The sequence below is a fragment of the Chelonia mydas genome, chromosome 12, assembly GCF_015237465.2.
Source record: "Chelonia mydas isolate rCheMyd1 chromosome 12, rCheMyd1.pri.v2, whole genome shotgun sequence".
Lineage (NCBI taxonomy): Eukaryota > Metazoa > Chordata > Testudines > Cheloniidae > Chelonia > Chelonia mydas.
Window position 1 is genome coordinate 39,204,769 of NC_051252.2, and position 17,213 is coordinate 39,221,981.

General features: G+C 62.7%; 1 protein-coding gene across 1 annotated transcript; it reads left to right on the forward strand.

The window, feature by feature from the left end:
- The first annotated feature begins 1,504 nt into the window (after positions 1–1,504).
- DPEP1 (dipeptidase 1) lies at positions 1,505–15,753 on the forward strand. The gene is made up of 10 exons (XM_007059353.3): positions 1,505–1,737; positions 8,566–8,698; positions 9,377–9,509; positions 9,996–10,146; positions 10,429–10,498; positions 11,535–11,711; positions 13,056–13,143; positions 13,228–13,303; positions 14,525–14,660; positions 15,150–15,753. The coding sequence occupies exons 1-10, from the start codon at positions 1,625–1,627 to the stop codon at positions 15,318–15,320; spliced, it is 1,248 nt and encodes a 415-aa protein (XP_007059415.3). The 5' UTR covers positions 1,505–1,624; the 3' UTR covers positions 15,321–15,753.
- Positions 15,754–17,213: the final 1,460 nt, after the last annotated feature.

Below are 17,213 nucleotides of genomic sequence, written 5' to 3' on the forward strand. Positions count from 1 at the left end.
ATTTCGCTGTCTGGTTATTTACACTGCACTCATCACCTTGGCATCTCCTCAAGAAACACGCTGCACTTTAGACCTGAGTCTTCCACACGCGCCCCATCAGCTGACACAGCCGACAAACCAGCTCAGAGATCAGGAAAGGTGCCATCAGCTGAGGATGGGCGTATGCGCCCCACTAGATGCCCCGTCAGGGGTACATCCTGAATGGAACATGGCACCAGGCCCAGAAGGGAATACTCTCCGTGTAAACCCTAAACCAAAACAAATGTGCAAAGTCCATGAAAACCCCGGGGGCCTTTAGATCGTTAGCAAGGGAGCCCAGACAGTGCAGCCATTAGTACATGGGCTCCGCTGGTTTGCAGTCCCTGCCTATGTCCTGGGATGGTCTGGAATACGGACTCTGACTCACATTTACTCTAAGGGGAAGCCCTCCAACTTCCCCTCTCCCTAGCCAAGGGTCCCTAGACACAGGCGTCATGGAGTGAACTTGAGGGCCCTGATCTCTGCTGGAAGGAGACTGACCAGGTCGGGCTGAAGAGGAGCTCTGTGAAGCTCGGAAGCTGGTCTCTCTCACCAACAGAACTTGGTCCAATAAAAGCTATTCCCTTGTCTCACTGATGTCCTGGGACCAACACGGCAAACCGCAGCTGGACCGGAAATGTGTGGAATTGAAGGGACCCTTGAAAGCAGTGGCAGGGCCTGCCCCAGCTGGTTTTCCATGGTTTCAGCACAACATTTTCCTCTTTCAAAGACTCCTTCCCTCCCCTGCTGCTGCTCCAGGAAGGAGAAAATCTCTGAGAAGTGACAGTGGCTGGCCTGGCCTGGCCGCACACAGGGAGTGCTCAGCTCCCTTCTAGATGCCTTGCAAATGAGGGATTGTACAGGCATCTCCCACTTCCAGTCTCCTGCCCGGCCCCGCGTGTCCTTGGACTTGCCTCTCTTGGACCGAGCCAATCAGGCCTAGCAGGTGGAATGTGGCTCACTCCCTGTCCCGCAGCCAAGTAGCTACACGCCGAACAACGGCACCTTCAGGGGATGCGGCAATGGTGACCTTCTAAACAGAGCAGCTGGGCAGCACAGCAGGGGCTAGCTACCCGCCTGGACCCCGTGGGCACGGACTCGGGGCAGCTGGCCCGTGCTGTCACTAGCCCCCTCCTGTGCTGCTTCTGGTGCCCTAGTTCACCAGAGCTACCCGGGTGTCACCCCCCAGCTCCAAGTGTAGACGTGGCCTTGGCAGGACGGCACCTGAAGCCGCCACTTGCGCGTGACATTTCTGAACAGGGGGGGCTCCGAGCTTCAAGACCATGTGTGGGGGTTGCCCCATGTATGCCCAGAACACTTTGTACAGGGCACTTTTGTGAAGAGCTCATGTGTGGCAAGGCTAAGAGCTAGAGATAGCTAGAGATTGCAGCCAGCTAGAGATAGCTCCGAGTTGCTTTATGGTCCAGCACAGTTATTTATTGACTCTGGGTTGTTACCTAAGCCAAATTCCAATCACTGAGATCTTGGTCTTGGACTAGACAGTCTCATTTATGCAGCGCAGTCTCTGTGCCCAGCCGGAGGGACCCTTCTAGAGCAGGGTTGGAGGTGGAGGACTCAGAAGCCAAGGCTGGGCTGTCTGGCCACCATGAAGCCAATGCTGTTCAGCTACTTGCTTTTATCCATTTTCCCATTCTGCTCAGCGGAGCTTTACAGGGCGGAGGCAGAGAGAATCATGAACGAGACTCCTCTAATAGACGGGTAAATACCAGCCCCTGCTGCTCCCTGCCCTGTCTCGGCAAGTTGGGAAACTCTCCCCAGAGGGAACGAGCCTCTCCCCGTACTCCTGCCCTGGGCCCCCGTACTCCCCTCACCACCTGAGCTCTGCAGGAGAGGGAGGGGGAGCGATATGGTTTACCCTGGAGCTGGGCAGGTGATATAGTCTCAGCACCTCGTGGCGTGAAGCCAGGCCAGGGTGAGCGCATACCAGCTGCCGAACTCAGGCAGTGGAAATGCAGGCTCAGGAGTGAGTCCCCACTGCACGCAAGAGGCTCTCCATGGCAGGGAAGCATGCCTGCTACCCTGGCGCCATGCAGCCTCTGAGGGAACGGCCTGCCCTCCCGGGAGCTTTTCCTTACCAAGGGGTAGAGTCGTCCCCTCTGCACAGCCCCCAGCTCAGGGGAAGCCAGGGTGCACCAGCTTCATCCAGCAGGAAAGTTTCCCACCTGCTCAAGGATTCTCAGTTCCCTGAGAAACCCCCCAGTGATGAAAGCCCTGCGCGGCTCCATTTCCAGCAAACCCCCGACCTGGGGAAGCCCCACGGCTCGGAACTCCACAGGGACCTGCTCAGTGTGCCCCACGGGAAATGCTGGAGTTTCTGGCATGCCCCAGGGGAATGGGAGGGCAGGGTGGATTTGCATGTGGTGGGTTATCGGCCAGGCCATGCTACACTACACCATGAGTTCGCTGCAAAACATAAAGGGGAAACCCAGCCCTGCTGGCACATCACAGCCAGGGAAAAGTGGCTGCTCCCAGCTGGGGGAGAACCCCATGAGGTCAGGCCGGGAGCAGCTCGGAGAGACCCTGAGGCAGGTGGGAGCATTGGTCCAAGGACCATGTCTGTCCCACTGTGCGACAGGCACAAAGCTAGTGGGCTGTCACGGAGCTGGAGGAGAAACCCCAGCACTGAGTCATTTTACTAGCCTGTGGGGTTTGGCTGCAGGGCTCACTGGGGCTTCCCAATCTCAACTGGGCAAAGCCCTGGGAACTGGCCTGCCTCAGAGGAGCTGCCATCCCCAGCGCATGCCAGGAGGTCACTGCTACCCAGCAGTGTTTTTGCATTTCCCTTGGCCTCGTTGGCACTAAGGAAAGCCTTGGTCCCTGGAGCTGCTGCAGACAGCAAGCCAGAGCCCAGAGGGGGACAAAGCGCAGGGTCTGGCTGGGCCGGGCAGGCAGGTGTGTGGCATGGGCGGGGGGACGCAGCTGCTGCAGTTACTGGCTTCACGGGTAGGAGGGGTAAGTGTGATGCTGGTCTGCAAGCTGCGCTAGAGGGAAAGGGGCACCTGGACTGAGACTGTTACTGATACCGGGGGGTTGCCAGACTCAGGCTTTGGGGCTTGCCGGATTCAGAGCAGGCAAAAGGCCTGCACACCTAGGGGGAGTCACTGAGACAGGGGGCTGGGTGTCACGGCTCTTCCACCCCTGGGCCTCCACATCGCTCTGCCAGTGACTTGTGCCACCCCTCCCCCTCCTAGTCCGTTAGTGGGCTCCCACCCCCAGCTCGGTCACTGCCCCCAGTCCTGGTCCACAGCCCCCCAGGCCTGCCTTGGGCCCCTTCAGCGTAGCGACGAGCAGGTGGACCCAACCGCGTGTGCATCCGTCCAGTGGAGCTGGTCCTGCTCGCAGGGCTGGCGTTGCCCCATATCCATGGGAGACTGACCTGAGCCTGCAGGCACAGTCCCGGCGAGCCCTGGGGGGGCTGGACTGCAGGGTGAGCCCCTTGTCAGCCCCTTCCCTTGGGCTTAGTGGGGAGACGCTGTTCACCCCCCGCAGCGAGGCTGAGGGCTGTCAAATTGGGCAGCGTTGCCCTGGGCCCCCCATACTCCCTTCAGCCCTTCCACACCCTGTCCCCAGGTTACACCAGAAAGAAGGGGCAGGACCCCGCCGCAGCTATACAGAAAGGGAGGAGGGTCCCCCCAGGCTGAGACCCCGCGGGCTGGTGCTTGACAGAGCCGGAGGAACCCCTCCTCTTTCCTGGGCCCCAGCCCGACTGCCCTGGCGCTAGGCAGCAGCACAGAGGGAGACGTCATCCCGCGTGAGCTTCCAGGCCGAGGCACAGTGACCAGGGACAGAAATAACCCCCGCAAGCCGTCTGGTGCTGAGTGACGTGGGGAGGGGGCCGTCTGCGGACCGAAAGGGGAAGACGCCCCCGCAGTCGCAGCACACACCTTGCTTCCCCCGGCCGCATGACACTTCCTTAAATGACGGCAGTGGCAGCCGCGTATGTCAGCAAGCTGGGGCGGCTCTCGGGGGCCTGACGGGGGCCGGTTCGAGGTGGAGAGGGACCGCCCCTGAGAGGCCACCACGGGCGCAATCCTGCGCTGGCCAGGGGAGCGGATGAGCTGTGTCTGTGCTGCCGAGGGGGCATCACAAGCCGGCCTCAAATGCAGCTGGCTGGGCGGAGCAGGGCACGCTGTGGGCTGCACAACCCTGCCGGGAGCCCTGGCAATGCCCAGCTGCTGCGCAGGGCCCTGGCTTAGCTGGCACACAAGCTAGCTAGCTCCAGCTGGAGTCTGTGGTGTGTGCAGGGCAGCCGGCCCCTGCAGTGCTCTGAGCCGGGAAGCTGAGGACGCTGGTTAAAGGCCCAGAGGAGAGGAAACTCACAGGCAGCCAGTTCAGTAACTAATCCTACCCCCACCCCCCCAGGAGAGCACCCACGGCAAATGGCAGCTGCCTCCCTCCAAGCAGGAGCCTGCTGCCACCCACCCCGCTGTGCCACGCGGCTCCGGCCACCTGGCCATGGCTCCCCAAGCCTTGGAGCAGGTCGATGTTGCCAGGAACAGTGCCTGGAGCTGTGGCCTGCGGAGTTCCCTGCGGGGTTTTCCATCGGCTCTTGGAACCCCTCTGCCTTCTGTCTTGTGATTAGTTTCTTACCCAGGAAAGAGAAACACTCAAAACTCCTGGAAAGAAAAACTCCTCCAGCCTCTCTGCTCATCGTGGGCTCGCTGGGGAATTCCCCTCTGGCTCCAGCGTGGCGCAGGGAGGCTCTGGGTGGAATTTCGGACAGTAACACAGGAATGTCTGGGCGCCTCTGGCTGCTCTCGGTCCAGGGCAGAATGGTGCCTTGGCCGAGTGCTGGCATTCGCCTGGGCTCTCTCGCACGCTGAGCAGGGGCAGGGGTCTTTGCATACGCATCTGGGACCATCACAGCTACCTCCTGGCTGCTGTACAACACCCCCGAGCAAGGCTTTGGATCAACACTTCCAGTGCCAAGGCCGCATGCCCTCCCAGGCCGGGCACGGCCCTCCCTCCACGGAGCAATACACAGCCCTGCCTGTGTTCCGGCAATGAGAGAGTTAATTCAGCGCCCTTGAGCACAGAGCTAGGAAATCCCCAATCCATTTCCCTGGGGTCAGCTGCTTCCATGAGCCTCCTGCAGCAAAGCCAGCGGAGGGGCTGTCCTGGGGCTTCGTTTCCTGCTCTGGCTCATACAGAGCAGTCCGGGAGCTGTGGCCTCTGGAACGCAGCCCAGGTAACAGCTGGTGTCATCCCTGCCCCCTTCACCTGGGGATTAGGCAGGAGCCAAAGGGCAAAAGAACATAGGGTTGCCAACGCTCCAAGATGTCCTGGCATCTCCAGGAATTAATGGTTAATCTTGAATTAAAGCTTATGTCACGTGATGAAACCTCCAGGAATACGCCCAGACGAAACTGGCAACCCTAAGGAAGCGAATGGTGGGAAAGCCTGAGAGGGTGAAGGGGTACCAGGGGGCCCATGGGGAGCACTAGCCTAGCTCCTGGCAGCTGAGATGCAGGCACATTCCGCGGGCCCATGGAACAACGGATCCATCACCCCTGTGTACAAACACAGACCCAAACAACTGCCACGCCGCAGCAGCAAACTCTTCCCTAGCACCCTCATCACACAGCAGCCAGCCTAGGGTGACCAGACAGCAAAAATTGGGACGGGGGTGGGGGGTAATAGGAGCCTATATGAGAAAAAGACCCAAAAACAGGTCTGTTCCTATAAAATCGGGACATCTGATCACCCTAAGCCAGCCAGTCACACGGACTCCCTCCAGGAAGGCAAAGTGGTTCCCTGCCAGGAAGCGCTTCGTGGACAGAGCTTCATCCCACAGAGGGAAACCGCCAGCAGGGGAGGATACGTGTCGGCTGCGTCACCTACACAAAGCTTTCTGTTCAGCAGGGAAGCTTAAACTGCTGCAGAAATGGAACCGGGGGGAATCAGTAAATCCACGTGCTGAGCCGTCCAATGCAGGAGAAAAAACAACCAGCAGCAAAGAGTCCTCCAAGCGCAGGACTGTAGAGAAGCCTCTGCCTCATCTGGAAACCTCCCGCCAGAGCTGGGAAAGACAGCCAGCAGGAGTTTTCAGAGAAAGCCCCCAAACAACCCAATGAGAGTCAAATGTTACGACAGAGATTGAACAGGCCCTGAGCTGCACTCAGTCAGCCACAGTCTTTCAGGGAGTTTCAGCCTGGCTGGCAAAGCACCAGGAGAAAATCTCTAGGGGCCTTGCACACATGTAGGGTTGCCCAGCATGTGACCCATCCTCAAGCCACCTCCCCCGCCCCCAACACACCAGGGGTCTGGCTCTTCCTGACACTGGGGCAGGGCTTGTCTAGCTGGTCCCGCAGCAGCGCCTCACCGGAGTGCAACCAACCGATCGTGATCGTCGGTGGTTAGAAACAGCGCCTCCTGACTCGAGCCACCGCCAGCATCCTCCCTCCTGCAGCCCCTGCCTCACTGAGCTCCAGGGGATGAAGCGCTTGGGCACGAGGCAGCTGCCATGCTGTGTATCATGCTCCCTAATCTGCCGCCAGCCCAGCCCTGCTCCCCTCCTGGCCCCCTCCAAGCCACCAGCAACCTTAACAGCTCTTTGTCCCCGGCCCCTGCCAGCTGCCACCTCCGTTCCAGACACTGCCACAAACCGGGCTGGGAGCCAGCGGCTCCCGGGTTCTGATCCCCGTCTGGAGGCCAGCACACCTGCCCAAGTCACTGCACCTGCCCGGGCCGCAGTTTCATGGGCGACGTCAAGGCCAGAAGCCAGCCTGAGCTTGTGCAGAGCGCAGCCTCCTGCCTGGCCCCATTGCCTTGGGCTGGACTGGAGCGTATCCGCAGAAAAAGCCATTCGGTCTTAGGCTAAAGATTCCTTGTCCCTGGGCAGCCCTTCCCATGGCCAATCCCCCGCCGAGCAGGACTCCTGTCTTGTTGGCTAGGCTTCAACGGCCAGACGCTGGGAAGAGACGCAAGCCTAGCAGGGCTGGAGACGGCACTGCGAGGGTTAATCTGCGAGGGTTAATCTGGGCTGCTGGGACCTCCTGCCCGGCCTCTGCCCAGGCTGGGTTAGTGTAAGGAGGGGAGAGAGGCAGAGTGTCGTGGGCTCCTGCGTCTCCGCTCGCATGCAGAGAGCTGGGCAGGGCTCCCGGGGGGCGGGGGGGCAGGATATTGCCATGCTCAGGACTGCAGCCGTGTCCGCAGGGTTTCTACTAAGGGCAGGCAGGTTCCAGGCACCCGCCAGCTGGGAGCCGAGCCAGGAGCAGCTCAGCGGGGCAAGGGCACAAACCGGGGAGCCGGTGCCAGCCCTGGGCACTCAGCAGCTGAAGGACTAAGGTGTGTCCGCTGCATGGGCTACGGCCCAGGTCTCGCAGGCTGCCGAAGGGCCAGCCAGCTCCAGGCACTGGGCCTGGAATTGCTGCTGGCCCCGGCGATCTCGGCTTCGCTGAGCAGGTTTGGAGGAGCTGGGACGGGACCAGTGGGGATGGCCCTTCCCCTCGGGCTGTGCAGAAGCCAGCTGACACCCGGGCATGGCTAATGCCACAGTGCAGAGAGGGCCCCGTCTCCGCTGCGCAGAGATAGGAGGAGAGTGCGCGGGCGGGCGGGCGGGTCTGTGCCAAGCCATCCCTTGCTTTGAAACGCACGTAACAGCAAAAAGACCGGGGGTCTGGGTCGGCAGCAGCAATGGCGCCAGCCCAGAGCTGGTTAGGGTTGCGGCCCCGGTTCCAAGCGCTGGCTGCAGCCGGCTGCGGGGCTTCGGCGGGAGTGGCGCTCACGCGCCGGTGTGGAATCCTGAAAACCCAGAGCTGGGGCAATGCTCAGCACAGAAGGGGGCCGAGGTGCCGGGGCAGGGATGGGGGCCAGCTGCCCCCCAGGCCAATACAGCCCTCCAGCCTGCCTGTGTAGGAACTAAACCTCACCAGGCCTCGTCTGCAAACACCGGTTGTGCTGCTTCAGCTCTCTGGACACAATGGACAAGGTACAAGCCCCGAGCGAGCATGTGTAACCCACACACCTCCTGGGGTGGGGCTCTGTCCCATCGAGGGGCACCGTGACCACTGAGAGAGCGATTAATGAGTCTGCCCTACGGCCTTAGCTACCAGCCAGTTGGCTCTTTGCTCATGTTGTAGCGGCTCACGCACTAAGCTCCAGAGGGTTCGATCCCGCCCGCCGACGACCAGGGTGCATGTGGACGCAGCTACCCTGGGATAAATGTGCTTAGAGGAGAGTGGCTAGTCCTGTCCTGGCAGCGGAATAAAGCTCCTTTACACCATAACCTGGTATCCACGCCAGGGGGTGACCTGGTGTAACTGTCGGTACCTGGCCCCCCTGCAAACATGGGGTGTAGCCCAGCCCTAGGATCTGCCCCTCACACCAGCGTACCGTTTTTGGGTAGTGCTACACGCCAGCCTTGCCTGGTGCCAGTCCACACCCAGGCTTCCCCTGGGCCGAGGGCTCATGCCAGACACTCGACTCCCCTGCCCCAAGGGGTCGGGCAGGGCTGCTCCCCCCGCATGTGGGGGGCACAGGAGCACGGCTCCCAGGCTCCCTCACTTCCATCCCTTTCTTTTCCAGACACAATGACCTGCCCTGGCAGCTGCTGAAAAAGTTTAACAACAGGCTAAGCGTGGCGCCGGCAAACCTCACCCTGCTCAATGACACCCACACCAGCATCCCCAAGCTGCGGAGCGGGCACGTGGGGGGGCAGGTAGGCTGTAGATCCCGCGGGCAGGGCCCACACAGCCCCGCTCGCAGCAGGGCACTGGCACACACCGACCGGCAGCGCTCACGCCCCCATGAAGGCAGCAGAGCCGGGAACACTGACTCCAGCCGAGGAGCCTGTATGACTCAGCGGCTCCCTGGCGGGAGATCTCCCTGGAAAGCCCCCGGCAGGCGAGCCACCCCTCGCTCTCGGCTGAGCAATTGCTGGACTTTTCCTGGGGCCAGAGGAAGCCGGCCTCTGTCACCCACCTACTGCCTGCACTTCCCCAGCATGGCCGCTTTCACTTCCACCGTGCTCAGGCTCCGGCTCCCCACTTTCACTGCAGCTCCCAGAGGCTCTGAGCCCAGGGATGGAGCCAGGAGCTACCGACGCTCTGTGACCGTCAGCAGCCACCTGACCTCTCTGGGTCTGTGCCCACCCGGGGTGAGAATCCCCTGGCAGCGGCTGGCTGCTTGTGCATGCCACCCCCCCAGTCCCAGGTACCAAGCGAGCCCGGGGCACCCCTGTGCTCGCCCCACAGCTGGCTCTGGGATGGGTGTGGGTTGAAGGTGGCAATGAATGAAGCAAAGCAGCCTTCTGAACAGCTTAAGGCTGCCCTGCCCCATGGTGCTGCCCCGCACGGAGGGCCGGGCTCCTTAACTCCCCCCTTGTCTCCCTGCTCAGTTCTGGGCGGCTTACGTGCCCTGCGATACCCAGAACAAAGACGCAGTGAAGCGAACGCTGGAGCAGATCGACGTCATTCACCGCATGTGCGACAAGTACCCCGAGGCCTTTGTGTGTGTCACCAACAGCACAGGTGAGCGATGGAGCGTGGCCCCTGCCCAGCTCCTTGCGGGGATGGGGGGTGCAGGAGCTGAGCGAGGACACCCCAGGCCGCATCCCAGCCCAGAATGAGCTGGGTGAGGGGGACCTCCCTGCCCAGCAGCCGCTGCCATTCCGCACCCAGCACCCTGCCCGGGCATGGTCCTTGCCAGCCCCTTGTATGGGGGAGGTAGCTCCCTGGTACCCTGCCATGTGTGCCTCTGGGGGAGGCGTCTCTCTCTGCAGACGTGCCTGCCCTGTGCAAAGCCCACTGAGGTTTCCAGCAGTCGGTAGCTGGGAGCTCGAGTTGTCACGAGCCAGCCCCTCCGAGGTCTCCTCCAAGGGTTGCTAGGGCCTTCCAGGCAGAAGGGGAGCTCAGCAGGCCCTAGGCAACACCCCCTCGTGGCACCCATTAGCCGGCCTGGCTCGCTGGGATTCCCCCTGCCCGCTGACTCAAGCCTGGGAAATGCTGCTCTTGCAGGCATAGAAGACGCCTTCCAAGCAAAGAAGGTTGCCAGCTTGATTGGCGTGGAGGGCGGCCACTCTATGGACAGCAGCCTGGGCACCCTGCGGATGTTCTACCGGCTGGGGGTGCGCTACATGACCCTCTCCCACAGCTGCAACACCCCCTGGTAAGGACCCCAGTGCTGGGGTGCATGGCAGCTTGCTGGGCCCCAGTGGGGTCGGGACGCAGGGGGCAGAAGAACAGGGCCTGGTGGGTTTGGAACAACGTACAGGGACCCAGTGAGTCCCCATCTGGGTCCCGGGGCCCAGAGAGGGCTGAGAATGATGCCAATGCCTTTTCCTGCCCCTGTGCTGGCACTCGGGGGCAGGCAGCAGCCTAGGGCCAATAAATAGCTCAGGCCGCACGGGCTCACCAAGAGCTGGGCTGACGTGTGCGCTCTGGCTCGCAGGGTGGACAACTGGCTGGTGGACACAGACGAGGAACAGCCCGTCCACAACGGCCTGTCGCAATTCGGGAAGGTGAGTGGGAATGGCCCCTGCATGTGCACTGCCTGGGGGGCTGGAAATCGACATCCCCATGCCCACACATGGGGCAGGGAGCTCTCCAGCTGGAGACCCTCGTGGGGATGGGGAGGGGACAGAGCGCCCGCACTTCTCCAGGCAGGGACCAGCCTTTCTGGAAGGGGCGCTGCTGGCACATCAGGGCCTGGGACAGGCTGTCTTCTCCCATCACCGGGGCTGCTCTTGCCACGTCCCAGAGCAAGGCCCGCCAGGCCTGCTGCCGCGGAGGCTGATCTAGCCTGGCTCCCAACACGACAGCTGCCAGTCCCTGGCCACATTCCCAAAGCCATTGTGGTGTTTTCCAAGCCAGCAGCAGCCTGGCAGTACAAACTCCTGACCCCACTGCACCGTCCTCAACCCCCAGCCTCTCTGCGATGCCTGGTCCCCCATTCTCATCCCCCTGCCCCATGGGCAGAGAAACCTGGCGGCTGCTCACCTCCAGTGCCTGATGGCTTCTGTGCCACTGCCCAGCTCTCCACTTCCTGTGGGCTGACTCCCCCCCACGTTATCCCAGGGGCCCCGGAGCCCTGCCGTCTGCCCCACTGCACCGTCCTATTCCTAAAGCGCCGTATGGCTGCTGCCCATGGAGCCCCCAGCCCTGCTCACCCCCATTTACCCACATGCAGGGCACAGCGAGCCGGGGCAGCTCACTCACACAGGGGCCAGAGGAAAGCGTGAGCTGGTGGAAGTTGACACGTGGGTGGGCGCTCCTGTCCCTGCCCTGCCTTCCCCCCATCCCCATTCGATGTGCTGCCTGCTGCACTCACTCCCCGGCCCCCCGGCTCAGACCCCCCTCGCCCAGAGGGAGGGGGCAAGGTCCCATTCACTCGGGCAGGTGGGGTGAGTCTAAGTGGGGTGAGGAGGGGTGCCCAGGAGAACATGCAGGTCCCACCGCTCAGACTCTGCAGGGCCTGGGGCCAGCTTGTCCCTGATGTGGCCTACGCCACGCAGGAGGGGCGCGCGCTCAGCACCCGTCCCTCATCTGCTCCCCCAGCGCGTGGTCTGGGAGATGAATCGCCTAGGCATGCTGGTCGACCTGGCCCATGTGTCTGTGCGGACGATGGCAGACGCCCTAGAGGTTTCCAAAGCTCCTGTTATATTCAGCCACTCATCAGCCTATGAGCTCTGCAGAAGCAGGCGCAATGTGCCCGACGACATCCTCCGCAGAGTGGTAAGATGGCCTGGATGCGCAGAGTGATGAGCATTTCCTCCAGCACAGAAGACTGGGGCGCACAGCTCCGAATCAGGCAGAGAGGGACCAGCTCTTGGGCAGGAGCAGCTCCCGCACAGACAGCCCCTAGGCAAAACCGGCACGAGCCACCAGTGCTTTCACCCCAGCAGGGGTCAGGAAGGAAATATCCCTTGTGGGATAGCAGGCCCTGCTGGGAGCCCAGGCCAGGGGCGGGATCCCGGGTGTGAGGGGCCGGACGCAAGAGGCTGGGGGCGGGATCCCGGGCGCTAGGGGCCGGGGGCAGGATCCCGTGGCGGGACCCCAGGCACAAGGGGGCAGGGGCAGGATCCCGGGTGTGAGGGGCTGGGGGCGGGATCCCGGGTGTGAGGGGCCAGTGGCAGGATCCCGTGGCAGGATCCCAGGCACAAGGGGGCAGGGGCGGGATCCTGGGTATGAAGGGCCAGTGGCAGGATCCTGTGGCGGGATCCCCAGGCACAAGGGGGCAGGGGCAGGATCCCGGATGTGAGGGGCCGGGAGTGGGATCCCAGGCGTGAGGGCCCAGTGGCAGGATTCCGTGGCAGGACCCCAGGCGCAAGGGGGCAGGGGCAGGATCCCGTGGCGGGGTCCCAGGCACAGGGGGGCAGGGGCAGGATCCCGGGTGCAAGGGGCCAGTGGTAACATCACGCTGGTAGTAAGAACCTAAGTGTCTGAGCTGGAGCTGCTGACGGTGCCTCGCGCAGCCTGCTGGCTGGATTGCTGGCGGGAGGGGTCCAGGGCTCTGAATGGGAAGCAGCATGCTGGGGACCATGGCAAGCAGCAACGCCGCCGGCTCCCCAGTTCACGGACAATCAGCTCCTCCGGCGCTGGGGCAGGTGTGGGATCCCTGCCCCAGGAGCAGCTGAGACCCTGGGCTGCCTGGCCCACAGAGCCCTCACCTGCTGCAGCCTTTAGGAAGCCGCATGCATGGGCCGGGGGTAGCATCGGCCAGGGGAGGCTAAGCCTCCCCTAACCCAGGCCCTGGGCCTGCCCATGCTCTGCCTCAAGGCCCCGCCCTCACTGCCCTTCTCCCCTAGGCCGGTGCAGCAGTCGAGCCAGCTCCTTGAGCCAGCCAGCAGCCTGGTGCTCGGACCAGTGCTCGGGGGTTGGGCCAGCCAGTGCAGCCAGGGGCGGGCTAGTCAGCGGCTCAGGGAGGGTGGGCAGGGGCTCCTCCGGTCATGGGCGGACTCGGGGCTCCTCTGGCCGTGGGGGGGGTCTCAGGGCTTCAGCAGGTGGGGGGCAGGGCCCCCTAGCCTCCCCCAAAGGCAGGTTCACCTGCAGCCCATGCCTGCATGTCTCCGCCTGCAGAACGAGACGGGTGGCCTGGTGATGGTGAACTTCTACAACATGTACGTGTCCTGCAACAAGGAGGCTGCCAACCTGTCCCAGGTCGCAGGTGAGTCTGGCGCCAGCCCTGAGGGACGTGGGGGGTCCCGCACACCGGGCCTTGCCCGCTCACCTCTGGCACTTCCCCCCGCAGATCACCTGGATCACGTCAAGAAGGTGGCTGGCTCCGCGGCGGTTGGCTTTGGCGGGGACTACGACGGCGTGCCCACGTAAGGAATGGCACGTGGAGGAGCGGGCGAGGGCTTCCTAACCCCACCGAACAGCCAGCCCCCGGCAGCGCTAGCAGGGCCATCTGTGAGCCATGCCCAGCCATGCAGGCTGGGGCCCAGCTCCCACAGCCCTGGGGCCCAGGGCACCCCAGAGCAGGCTGACCTGGGGTTTGCCCTCCTGCAGGTCCTTCCCTGAGCTTGCCCCAGAGCCTCGGCATCTCACTCCACCCCTGGCCCCGCTGGTCTCCAGGGAGACACTGGCCAGGCCTTGTGGGTTGCTTTGCTGCTCAGAAACAGGTCCTGGCCCGTTGCTGAGCCTTGGAGAGAAATGTCCCCCCCGTGCCAGGCCCCTGCCAGGGCCCCCCCAGCCCCGGAACCGAGGCATGGGGCAGCTCCTGGTACCAAGGTTCTACAGGAGACAACAGGCTGCAGCTCCCCCCGCCTCCCCCCACCCACCTCAGCCCCTCGGCTAGGGGCCCTGCGCAAAGGTGCCCCGAGCGAGTCACGTCTCCCTCGAGGGGCAGCGCGCGCACCCTGTGTGAGCCGGCCCGTGCACCGGCTCCCAAGGACACAGCGCCTTGCCTGGGGTGCCTGCTTTGTAGGCCTCACCACCTCTTCCTGCTGTGGGGCCCATCGGCTTGGGAGCTGGGGGAGGGGAGAGGGGGCTCCCCAAGGCAGAACCCTTTGAGTCATACTCCTGGGTCTAGCAAGAAGGTGCGTTACCAGTGAGGGGCTCTAGGGGGCGCATGCTTCATAGCTCCTGTGGGCTGAGCTCGTGGTACATCCCAGGGGCTCTTGGTGTCCCCCCATTCCTCCCACCAGCTCGCCCCATCCCTCTATAGTGCCCATGCCCCTCTAGTGCATGGACTCCCTCAGCTTCCCCCCCAACCAGGGGTCCTGGGCAACCCTCATTCCCCTCCTCCCCCATACCAGGGTCCCCCATTCTTCCCTCATGCTAGGGGCTGTGTGCACCCCCAGTTTCCTCTTCCCCCCATTATTTTTTTGGGGGGGGAATTAATAGGGGGCAAGAGGAAACTGGGGGCGGGAACCTTGAGTGCAAACCCTTTGCAAGTTGGGCCAATTAACCCTGGGAACCACGTCCCCAGGAGAGCCCCATGGCCTGAGCTATGCAGGCGTCAGAGTGGCTACTCTCAGTGCTTCTGGCTGGCCTGGGAACCGCCAAACCAAGCTGTGAGCTCAGTGCTTTCCGGCATGCTCCAGGCTTCCCCAGGGGCTGGAGGATGTTTCCAAATACCCTGAGTTAATAGCTGAGTTACTGAGAAGGAAGTGGACTGAAGCCGAAGTGAAAGCTGCCCTCGCCATGAACCTGCTGAGAGTCTTCAAGAAGGCGGAGGAGGTGAGTGAGAAGAGACGACAGAGTCGCTGCACGGAGCGCTGGCCCGCCCATGCCCCCCTCACTGCAGGACCAGGTGCCTGCCTCTCCATGAGCCACCCAGCAGCCCGGCCCTAACCCAGCAGTGCTGCCACGGGGCTCTGTGCCCCACCCCGCACCTGCCATGCTGATCCTGCCCACAGCTCTATGTCCCCGTCCCACGGCACAGTCCCGGCCCTGGCCCGTGACTCCGTGTCCCCACTCCGCAGCGCAGACCCAGCCCTGGCCCATGGCTCCGTATCCCCGCTCCGCAGCACAGACCCAGCCCTGGCCCATGGCTCCGTGTCCCTGCTCCACAGTGCAGACCCGGTCCTGGCCCCGTGTCCCGGCTCCGCAGCGCAGACCTGGCCCTGGCCCGTGGCTCCGTGTCCCCGCTCCGCAGTGCAGAGCCGACCGTGGCCCGTGGCTCCACTCTGCAGAACACTGTGAGAAGCTGTTTCCTTTCCCTGGTAGGTGAGGGACAGCCTGTCCCAGGAGCCACCTGACGATGAGCCGATTGCGTACGAGGAACTGGAAGGGCAGTGCAGAACCAGCTACGGGTACCCTGCCCGTGCCAAAGCCAGCACCCCCAGCGTGCTGTCAGCCGCTCTCATCATCCCCCTCCTTTACTCCCTCCTCCTGTAGAGCTCTGGAGGCAGAGCCCAGACCCCCACCCCTTCTGAGCCAGCCCAGCTGGGGTGGGAGGGGTGCAACCCGACTCTCCACTGCCCTGGGGCTGACCCTGCATGAAGGGGAGCCGATCAGACCACAGCTGCCCTGCTATCTCCCAGTCTCACTGGGCCCAAAGGGGGTGAGGTTCAGTCATGTTAGACACAGGCCTGGCTGCCATGACACGGGCTGCCGTGATCGAAGCTGGGTTAAGTGGCCACGCCCCAGCCTGGGCCCCCCGTTTGCCTCTGGCCAGTGGGCAACCTGGGCCTCCATGTGGCTTTTCACAGGGGTTGAGCCCACTCAGCTGAGCTAACATGACTTAACCCTGTCCCATCCCCCTTTCTGCCCTTTGGCACCCGGCCATCACCTGCAATGCTGCAGTATGTAAATTAAAGCTGTCTCTGCTCCCTGCTGTCTGTCTAGTCTATGAACTAGGACCAGCCACACCTCCGCACAGCCAGTGCGAGCCCTCACCCCAGCAGGCCGGGCTAGGCCAGCCCCCAGCTTTCCCCTGGGCTGAAGGCAGGAGCAGGACAGCCTTTTCACCAGGTTCTTTCCAAGACGAAGCTCAGGGGCTACATGGCTGGGGTGGGAGAGGAGCAGCTGCCCCGTGTGCCCACGCCAGGGACCAGCGAAAAGTGCGGAGCAGTGGGGATCTGTGGTAGCCTTTACATGGTGAAGGCACTGTGCAGACGTTAATCATTAGCTAATTAGCTGGCCAATCAATCATCCTGTTAGCAATTTCCTCTAACATTCAAAGAGCAGCCTGTCTTTACAGCGGAGGCGGCAGCAGGCACCTGGTAAACAGGCCTGCAAAAGCGAGCTCTCTTCCTGTTGCATTTGCAAGTTGGCTGCGGCACAGAGCCCCCACCTTCCAGCGAAACTGGCAAGGATACATAGCGCTCCCGGGCTCTGGCTATCCCGTACCAGGCCTCCCAGCCAGGCCCCTTCCCTCCAGGGAGGCAGGCACTGGAGGCTTCTACCCCAGCTGCAAGATGGGGGAGTGGCAGGCTCAGGAGCCAGCTGACCGGATAGTGGCCCTTTCATCCCCTATTCAAACCCAGCCTGGGTCAGGGGCTAAACGGGTTAAGTGAGTCAGGCTCAAAGTTCACCCACCTTCCCCGGAATCCACGCTGGTGCTTTCACCAAGTGCCCGGGCCATGCGATGAGCCAGCAGGGAGCAAACCGCTTCTGGGAAGAGGGGCGAGGGCTGGAAACCCCGCACAACACAGGGTTAGTATTCCCCTGGCGTGAGCGCTGGTGAGAGGGGCCAGAATGCTAGAGCTGAGCCCTGGAGCCCTCCAGTATCTGCAGAGCAGGGACCCGCATGAGCCATAGCAGTGCCAGCGTCCCCGGCCATCCTCCCATGAAGGGATGCCCTCAGCTGCTCCATGCTGCGTGTACTCGGAGTTGAAGGCACCAACTCCTACTGATGCAGGATTTGGCCCTTCAGTTTGTTTGACGGCCCCTGGGGCTGACTCTTCGTGCCTCCTGCCGAGGTGGCAGAGCTGGCGCTGCCCGCCAGGGGGAGGCTTGTTCCCTGCCCTGCTGGACACTAGAACTCGCTGGGTTATTGATGAGCCGGTAGTTGCTCATCTGCAGCTTTGCTGTCCTAGAGCGTTCTCTGCATTGCGAACCCCCGTATGCGGGGCTGGGTGAAGGGCTGGGGAATTGGCTCTGGGCACCATAGAATCATAGACTATCAGGGTTGGAAGGGACCTCAGGAGGTCATCTAGTCCAACCCCCTGCTCAAAGCAGGACCGATCCCCGACTAAATCATCCCAGCCAGGGCTTTGTCAAGCCTGACCTTAAATACTTCTAAGGAAGGAGATTCCACCACCTCCCTAGGTAACGCATTCCAGTGTT

Coding starts and splice junctions, on each gene's coding strand:
- DPEP1 (XM_007059353.3), top strand. CDS start 1,625: ATGAAGCCAATGCTGTTCAGCTACTTGCTTTTATCCATTTTCCCATTC. Junction 9,510..9,995: donor GTGTGTCACCAACAGCACAG/GTGAGCGATGGA, acceptor CTGCTCTTGCAG/GCATAGAAGACGCCTTCCAA. Junction 10,499..11,534: donor GCCTGTCGCAATTCGGGAAG/GTGAGTGGGAAT, acceptor CTGCTCCCCCAG/CGCGTGGTCTGGGAGATGAA.